The sequence below is a fragment of the Limulus polyphemus genome, unplaced genomic scaffold (genome assembly GCF_000517525.1).
Source record: "Limulus polyphemus unplaced genomic scaffold, Limulus_polyphemus-2.1.2 Scaffold470, whole genome shotgun sequence".
NCBI classification, from domain to species: Eukaryota; Metazoa; Arthropoda; class Merostomata; order Xiphosura; family Limulidae; genus Limulus; species Limulus polyphemus.
In genome coordinates this window covers 373,294-383,078 of record NW_013666080.1, presented here as the reverse complement: position 1 = coordinate 383,078, position 9,785 = coordinate 373,294, and the positions used below count along the sequence as shown (strand labels likewise).

At 34.5% G+C, this 9,785-nt stretch overlaps 1 protein-coding gene across 2 annotated transcripts; it reads right to left on the bottom strand.

Moving 5' to 3' along the window:
- Positions 1-2,714: 2,714 nt before the first annotated feature.
- On the bottom strand, positions 2,715-9,417 carry LOC111085557. Of its 2 annotated transcripts, XM_022384698.1 has the most exons (3): positions 9,302-9,417; positions 8,349-8,489; positions 2,715-3,649 (listed from the first exon to the last, which is right to left on the bottom strand). In XM_022384698.1, exons 1-3 carry the CDS (start codon positions 9,320-9,322, stop codon positions 3,059-3,061), a joined length of 753 nt encoding a protein of 250 aa, XP_022240406.1. In that variant the 5' UTR covers positions 9,323-9,417; the 3' UTR covers positions 2,715-3,058. The 2 variants fall into 2 exon arrangements, with proteins under 2 accessions (XP_022240406.1, XP_022240407.1); XM_022384699.1 differs by lacking the exon at positions 8,349-8,489 and having other exon boundaries at positions 9,302-9,345.
- Positions 9,418-9,785: the final 368 nt, after the last annotated feature.

The window sequence follows — 9,785 nt, the reverse complement described above, 5'->3', positions numbered from 1 at the left end:
TAAAGCTACACCTTGTACATGAATGTTAACAGCAGTGTCCTCCAATGGTAGGTCAGATGATATCTAGAGGCTACAACCTCCCTTATGTTTGAATATGAAAGACTATGGTAGCACAAGTCGCTTTGGGTAAACCTGACATTACCAAATCAATTAGATTTAAGCAGACTGGAATATAACTTTGAGCAATTCAGTTTAAAAATACAATTTTGGGGAGTATAACGAGCTTTATCAATTCATAACTTTAGTTAAGGTGACTGTCTATCATAAATAAAGTGCTATACACCTGCCGTTGACTTGTATTGTGCTTCACACTTCGTGTCCAGTCTCTGTAGTTCTTAGCACAGACTCAGTTAGTTTTAGTGAACTTCAATATTACTTGCAACATATCTTGCCATATCTCCCATTATATGGTGAACCTATCTAATTTACTTTTCTGGGAAATTAGTTTACCTGAAAATACCACAGAGTGTGTAGGAATGAGTTGTTTTTCTTTATCTTTGCTAGCCATCCCCAAGTTAGCAGTGATAAACTAGAGGAAGGATAACTAACGAATAGTGAACAGGCGAACGTGTTCGGTGACAGGGATTCGAATCCGCGACCCTCAGATTGCGAGTTAAGCACCTTATTCATCAGGCCGTGCCAGGCTAGTAAATCTGGTGCTATGACCATATGATAATATAACAGAGTTTTGTGTTTTCTTCTAGTGCATGTATTAACCTACTTGAAATTTTGTTATCGAGTTGAAAGAAGCAAGCTTTACTTAAGGAATGACATTTCTGCAAGTAGAAGTGCTCGCAATCAAGAAGGAAAGCTAGATGTTGATAAGAGATGGTTGTGTGAAATATTTCTGGTATGAGAGACGTCCTCTCTTGAATATTGAACTTTCACTAATGTTGCAAAGATTCATGACTTCGACTAAGGAAGATCAACTGGTATCTAGTGCACAAAGTATGGCAGACTTGGTGTTACCCCTGCAAATCAATCTCAATGCAAGATAATCATTGACGACTGTCGATTGCCAGGATAGAATGGCATCTGACAAATTAAAGACCATATAGGGTGATCTGTACAAGACTTTTAGGTCATCGTCAGCTAGAATAACCAGCTAGGGAAGGAAGTTCCTTACTGTTTGGGTGGACCATGCTTCAGTACAATGATTAATGAACTTTAAAAATCCAGAAAAGATGATAATACAAGAATATGACATGGGCTCACAACATGGAAATACCAATGGAGTATCTCACCTCATGTGTGAAACTGTCTGTTTGTGGAATGTCCTGATCCTGGACATTATGTGGGAGTTGAAATCGTGTCTGTTGTAGCAAAGATGAGCCATGCAACAGAAGATTCCACTCGTAGATATATGTCATGATTAGCACTTCAGGTCAGCACAGATAAAGGGATGTAGTATAGATGCACATAACCTGTGACACTTGTATGGTCAGTTACAAGTACAGCGAGGTGTGCTATAACATTGTTATCAAATACCAAGCCCTAGTTTTCAGGCTGTGTTGCAGCTAGTGGTCCCACAATAACATTGTTGTCAAATATCAAGCTATAGTTTTCAGGCTGTGTTGCAGCTAGTGGTCCCACAATAACATTGTTATCAAATATCGACCTATAGTTTTCAGGCTGTGCTGCAGATAGTGGTCCCACTATAACATTGTTATTAAATACCATGCCATAGTTTTCAGGCTGTGTTGTAGCTAGTGATCCCACAATAATATTGCTGTCAAATATCAAGCTATAGTTTTCAGGCTGTGCTGCGGAGAGTGGTCCCCAGAGCTCTAATGCAAGAGATTCTACTGACTTTGCCCAACACAATGACTGGAGAACACTAAGGTGTTAACTGCACTTGTGGTAACATTTGATGTGGTTCTACCTGTCAAATCGGATTGGAGGTGTTTATCAAAATAAATTAATCCGCATGTATTATTAACCTACACGTGTGTCTGCATGGACAGCTAAAGCAGATGTCAACCTTTTTGTATTAGTTTATATAAGTTATTAGAACAGTAGTTATAAAAATACTATGATTTCTTAAGACAGAACGAACGATAAACAAAGTTTGCTGGGTCTACTGAAGATTACTTGTTTGGATTTCGCTCACTATGACAAAGGATAAACAAAAGTTGTTGGTTTTACTGAGGATAAGCTGTTTGAATTTCTCCCACTACAATAACGGTTAAACAAAAGCTACTGAGTTTAATAAAGATTTATGATTTATTGTTTGGTGGAAAGAGCGCGGATAGCCCATGTGTAGTTTTGCGCAAAAGCACAACATTAACATTATTACTCTTTTATTGTTCTGTGAGGTCTTTCTTTTAAGTACTGGGTGCTGTTATTGGTTTCAAAGTAGTTGTTATAAGCGAAGTGTTGCAATATTATAATTGAAATTGAGCCTGTTATTATTATCTTGTAAAAAACAAAAGTCGTAAATAAACTGTTGTTTTTTAACTATAGAGAAATATGCATTCAACTTTTCGTTAACAATTCAATTTCATTGACATTTTAAAATACTTATTTGTATGTCTAAGCAGCTGAACATAAAATGCGCAAGTAATGATAAGAATTTTTCGAAACTCACAAATAAAAAAATTCCAATATGATTCATGAAATATCTAGACTTTATTCATTTATTCATAGACATACATATTAATAAAATATTTTACTGTAAGTACTTGACACTCAGGTTAACCAAATCTGGTATGGGTACAAATAGGCAAGTGGACTTTGATATACTCTGTCATAAATCAGGTTATAATTTGCTCTATCTGCTGGGTAGTAGCCCTGCCTGTCACTGCCTATGCCACTGTTTTCTGGGTACTGATTCCTGGCGTTGTTTGTTTTTCGGCTAATAAGAAAATGGCCAAGCTCTGGAAATGTTCGAGGTTGAGTCGTTTCACTGAATGACGGTAAATTACTTGGATCAATGTGCCTGCCTTCTAGTGGAATATTACGAGTATTCGGGTTTACAGGAACATCATTGGTTCTGAAATATCCTATTGTTTCCAGCAATCCACCACCAATTGGTAGAACATACGGCGCACTGAGTGACCTAGAATGTCCTACTCTTTCTAATATACCGCCGCCAGCTGGTGAAAAAAAGTGTAGAATTGAAAGACCGAGGTTGTCCTATTGCTTTTAAATTACGATCATCTATCGGTGGAAAAGATGGGTTATAGAGTTGATGGACCCCTGTTGGTTGGAATAGCACTGGATTTTGTTCTAAGAAAGGAATTTGTGGATATGGACCAGGTTTAGGATAAATATCAACATTTCCTCGAGTGATGTCAACATCTGGATGAAAGTTAATACCATCATAAGGGATAAGACCAGGATGTAAAGGAGGATCTGGAAATGGTCTGGAGACTTGAACATTGGGATCTGGGGGTAGTGGAAGGAAATGAGTGTCACCAAAAGTGGGGTGATTAGATTGAACTATGAAATCTTTGTCTCTCGCTATGGCACGATATCCATTTTCATCTGCTATATAATCCACAATGTGAGCTTGTCCGTTACGATCTAATATACCGTAATTCCCAATCACTCGTCCATCAGGCTTACGTCGCTCATGGCGCCACTGTCGATTTCCTGAGATGTCAGTTGTGTCGAAACCAGACACGAAACTTTCAAATGTTTGTAACATCTGTGGTACATCCAAACAAAGTATCTTTATTAAATAATATATAGTATTTTTAATTCATTAAATGAATAATAAACACAATTATATTTATGAAGAACAATTACTGAATCATTCATAAGCATAGGACATTATGATAAATTTACCCTCTGTTGCACAGTAAAAATCAAAATAAACTTTGTTTTTCATTTATATTTTGTGAAATAAAATCAGTCATGTACTTATGTCGTCTATAAACATTTTAAGATATTATACAATGAAGTTGTTATTCTATATTCTCCTTTAATTAGAAATGACGATGGTGAAAAGATATTAACTACCGCCATCTTTTAGCAATCACATAAAACATTCTGTCACGACTCTAATATTCGAAATTACGTATTACAAGTAATTTAAAATCTACAGTGTTGGTTAAATTACTTCACCTTTAAGGTTAACACTGAACTATTTATTTTCATGAAAACCTTAAATATATACTTTATGTGTCCAACGTTGAATTAATGTACAATTCTTACAACTTGAAGTTATATCCAAGGGTATTGTTTACTTATGTGAATACAAAATCGTCTAATTCGTTAAATTTGAATGAAGTCTATAATTAATCTTTTATGTTAAATTCTTTTTTCCACAATTCGCTTCTTGTAAAACAAAAATAATATGTGATATTTTGTTTTATTATTTTCTCCTATTTGTTGAAATGTTTCAATGATTCTATATGTATCGTGTGTCGTCGATTAACTCATTGTTTAACAGTGCAAGCACCAAATGTTAGGATAACTATCTTAATATATCTAATGTTTTTATTACAGTTCTTACTTAAACTTTTGATTAGGCTACATATATATACATAGAAAATTGCCCTAGTTATAACTTTTGGAAGATTGGGGAAATAGCCTTGGATTCTGGTTTGAATTTTTGATTATTTCTGAAAGCATATAGTTTTATACATATTTATCTTCTTTCGAATGGTTCTTCTGTGAGTCAGCGGAAAGTTTTCGGACTTACAACATAAAAGTCTAGGGTTCGATTCCCCATGGTGGACAGAGAAAATAACCCAAAATGTATTTGCACTATATCAAACAAACAAACAAACGTTTCCCAGTGGGACAGAGGTAATCCTAAGGACTTACAACACTAAAATGCGGGGTTCGATTCAACGTGGTGGACATAACAGATAGCTTTCATTTTAAAACAAACAAGTAAATTAAGAAAGAGATTCTTTTGAATGTTTTCTAAACAGCATGAACGATAGTGTTGTATATTATTACACTAATAAATTACTCTATAATGTGCAAAATTATATTACTAACTTGCTATAATTAAACATTCGCGTTATTTTTTTAGAAGTAAAACATACAATAAATCAAATATAAAACACCGGTTTTTATTACACCAAATATGAGTATAGACTTATTTAAAGTTAAGCAAGGTAAGAGTACTTTTGATTAACAAGAATTGCGGTGTCATATATCAAACATTGTAATTTTCTAAACTTTAATTACGATCTAGCTAATACAGAGTTATAGTAAATCGATTTTAAAGCCACACCACGTCGTTACAGCCTACGTGTAATTTCCATTTCAAAAGGCTCCATCGTAAGACTGTGATGTTAAAAGCATGCCACTCTTTCCTGCTCGTTTCTATAATCCGCCTAGCGTACGAGTACGCCGGTTTTCCAATGCCTTTTTCAATAGAAATTTATAGTTGTTGTGCCTGGGGAATTTGTCTGTATGGAATAGCATGAATACCCGTATTATTCTCTAGGTGCTTGAGGTATGCGACAGTTGAACCTATATGCCTCGCTTTTACAGACGGATATCCTGCTTGATTATGCAGTGCACTGTTGCCTGGGGAATGTGGATGGTGTTTGTTACTGATCGTTGTGTTTGTAGATTCTCACGTGTTACGATACGATGCACGTTGGTTACCACGGCTGCTGTATGATTCGGTGCAGATCTCTTCTTGGATGGTCCTGGTGTTCCAACTTGACCCTTATTCCTTTGTTTTCCAGTGCTAATTCGTACGAAAATTTTGCATTGTAAAGGGTCATTACATAACCTTCCCCAAAACGCTCAATTTTCGGTAGTATCACATTACCTGCTCACCACCAAACAATGCCAAGATGTAGTTCTGAAACTTACCATTTCACCATGACTTTATATCAACTGTGGTTAAATCGTAACTTGCTGATTTGTATATTCAAAATCGTTTAATTTTACGTACTCAAATCTCCATATAGAGAGCAATAACAATCAACTCATGACACTAATACGATATAATGTTTTTTAACAGAGTTTATAAGCACTTTAGAACAGTTAGAAACCACGTATGAATTATCGATTGTATGTGTGAAATAGATAAAACAAGCCAATCCTGTCGGACTAATAGTATTATACTCATTATTGAGACCAGCAGTATCAGACTGTCCTGTAAGACAAATATTATAAGTAGCATCAGATTCTTCTATAATACCAATAATTTGAAACGGTTTTATAAGACTCATGCCCCCCCCCCCCTCAGTGGCACAGCGGACTTACAATGGGTTTCGATACCCGTGGTAGGCAGAGCACAGATAGCCCATTGTGTAGCTTTGTGCTTAACTTCAAACAAGACTCATAATATGCGACGGTCGTCTTATAAGGTTGATAGTTTCAGACTGCCTAGTAGGATCAATATCATCAATGTCATTTATCCTGCAAGGCCATTGGTATTAGGTTCGCGTAAGACCACGAGTATCAAACATTGTTCTTATTGTAATATCTTACCAGTTTTTAAGTAAACGTTCATTGAAAATATCTTAAATTATTTTACAATAAACGTATATTCGATATTATCAGTCTACGTAGAATTCTACTACGTTTTCTAATTATGTAAACAGGTGTATCCCCGAGGTTGAATTTCAGGAACTATAATCTAAAGCTATAATCTGAGGATCTTAGTTCATCTTATGTTTCTTATAAAAACTGTCTTAGAGACTACAGTTAGTTTCAGAACCTTATAATCTCTATATGATGTTAATTTTATTATTATCTCTGGCGTTTTTTTTTAAGCTAGTAAATAATCACATTCTGTTTACAACAAAGATGTTTAGGAAGTCACTGAATAATCAGTAAATAATATTTTTTGTATTTATTAAGAAAGCATGGATAAAATTGGCTAGATAATTCAAAGCACTTTGTTACAGATATAATATAGATGATAACATTTAATATTTTCGATCAAATTCTGAAACGAGTATTTAACCTGAACTGACATAACACTTCCTGGTTTAGGTGGTCATTTCAACAGTTTTATACAGCCAGCTTTTAGCAGTAATTTGGCAAGGAATCAACTTAAAATATTTATTAGGGCTTAAAGAATTATGGGATGTTTAAATTGTTACACGAAGAAATATAAATAATTAAGGAAGTTTCGTAAACCATCACTGTCTGCACATCATACAACTCAGCATATGTGTTATTTCAGTGTGATGTTTCTTTACAAACTTGTACTTGTCACGTTCTCAGAAGCATAGAATCCTCTTCTAAAATGTTAATCTGTCGAACTGTTCCAATATCGTAATTTGGCTTACTTTAAATAATTCAATCCTTCTACTCTAGAAATAACAAACACTTTAAGCAATTATCAAAACTTATTTCTTCATCTAGTTTTCATCTTCTGGAGAAGTGAGCGTGGTATATTTGCTACCCGGAAATTATTGACATTTATTCCCATATTCTGACCTTTTGCACATCTCATTCTTATTATCTTTAACCACCATAATACGTGAAATTTGTAGCAGCTGAACATGTTAAGACTAGTACCCCTCCCCCTTGTAGCACAGTGATAAGTCTAGGGACGATTAACGTTAAAAACTGGTTTTTGGCACAAGTGATGGGCACGGCACACACAGATAGCCCATTATATAGCCTTATGCTTATTCAAATAAATTTTAAGATTACCTCAATAACCAACGAAAGCAATTTCGCCCTTTCTAAACAGTGATTCATTACTACTAGTAGTGAGATATATATTCCTGTAGCAAAATACTCCAACTACATGTAGATAACAGTCTTAGACCTCTCTCAAATAATTGCAAACAATTATAATAGGTGTCGGTAACCGAAAAGGTAGACGAAGACGACTAGTTTTCACACTGCAGTGTTGTGTTTCCTGTTTCATTCGCTCTTTTTCCTTATCGTAACATTCGGATAAAATAACTAAGTAAAACATAAACTTACATGTTAATATAAAAATGGTCCCCGTTATTCGTCATGAAACGACTTTTTTTTAAACAAACAATCTTAACAAGTATTATGGAGGAATGTGTAACATCTACAGTGCTGTACAGTAACTGGTGAATAGTACGCCTGGTAATGTAGTCCGACAATGTTTTAATTAACTCTCACTACAGGGGCTCGGTGGAATTGACCGACCATGTGATATCTTGTAGTCTTTTTAGTACTGGACCATATTTTTAATAAATCATTTATTGTACCATTATTTTAACGTTCTACTCCTTTTAATTGTATATATATATATATGTGTGTGTGTGTGTGTGTGTGTACAATTGCTGTTTTAATTTATTCAAGTAACATCTTTTTTTATATAATATCTAATTTATTTGCATTAAGACTAATGGGAATTCAGTAGTTCTCTCACAAAGATTTTTTTTTGTTTTACAAGAAAAAAAGCTTACTCTAAAGTATGAAACAAGAAAACTTACGTCTAAATTTTCATATCTTGGTCCTAAAATGCTCAGACCAGTAAATACCCCACTGTTAGGAATGTTGAAGGGTGCAGAACTGCCATAGATTTGGCTCTTACCAAGATAAGGGTACACTAAAACTTCTACCAAAATTGTTGCCTATAAAAATAAAAACAACACGAAAAAAACCCGTAATGAATCAGTAATTAAACATCAAATATTTATATATATTTACCAAAGATAAGTGATACTTGTTTACCCTGTAAACTAAAATTCTAGTTTAAACTGATGCATTTTTATAAGAAAGGTAAGCATCAATAGACGCGGCACCTCAAATTCTTTTAGGCAAGATTGGAGTAAATTAATCTATGAGACCTTTGTTTCCCCTTTTTATTATTGTTTGTGCGCCAGCAATACCAAGCATGGGGCAGGCGTATACCCGATTCGATTTTATTACTCATCACGATCCCTACCAGCCTAACATCATATTGAAATTATTTTAGGCTGGATTAGAGTAAGTTAACCTATGATAGCTTTGGCGTATTCAAGTACACCAGAGTCCATAACTGTAGTTAGATCTCAAATCGGTCAAGAAATGACGGAGCTATGAACTAAAATTTGTACTTTTAAATAAACTCAGAGCCATTCTATGAGCCGCTTTGCCGCGGCTAAAAGTCATGTGTCTGCAAAAATAATTTCCTATATGAGGTTGAAATATCTATAAAAGTATTTAACGTGTGTGCCCCCACCAATAGCAGTCAAATCTAAATTCCTGCATTCGACCTTGCTAACATCTCAAATGTTCCTTATGTATAAATAAATAAGTTTTAAGGTAATATAGTGGAACTACAAATGTATGACTAAATCTAATATTATATTTATAATATTTTATGTTATATAGGATTAAATAAGATACTAAAAGTTTTATGATTACTATCAGCTAGACAGAAGAGCGATTAGTAACAGCCTACCGTGAAGAACCACAACTTCATTGTCGTCGCTGCTAGGTTGGACCTCTTGTAATTCTGAATGTTTTTGTTGGATTATTAAAAATTGGAATATATGAAATATGGCTCAGAGACACCACGGGAATATAACACACTATAGTTATTCTCTAGCGACGTTACAGGTAAGTAGAAGACGATATCTATTTTATTAATACTTCCATGGTTGAGCGGACGTCGAATCTGTGTGGTTTCAAACCCCGACCCCTAACCTAGAAATAAGGTTGCTCAAGTACAGAATTACATGGCAATACAGAAACGCCTGAATAAAATTCAATAGAAATTAACTTTGTACTTCTACGTTAAAACTGAATATAGTAAAATTTTCGTTCTTAATTAAGATTTCAACAAACATCCGACAGGATGTGAATGGCTGTGTTGACGCCCAAAATATATATTCGTAAAATCACTATATATATATATATATATATATTAACTTTAATGGTCAGTA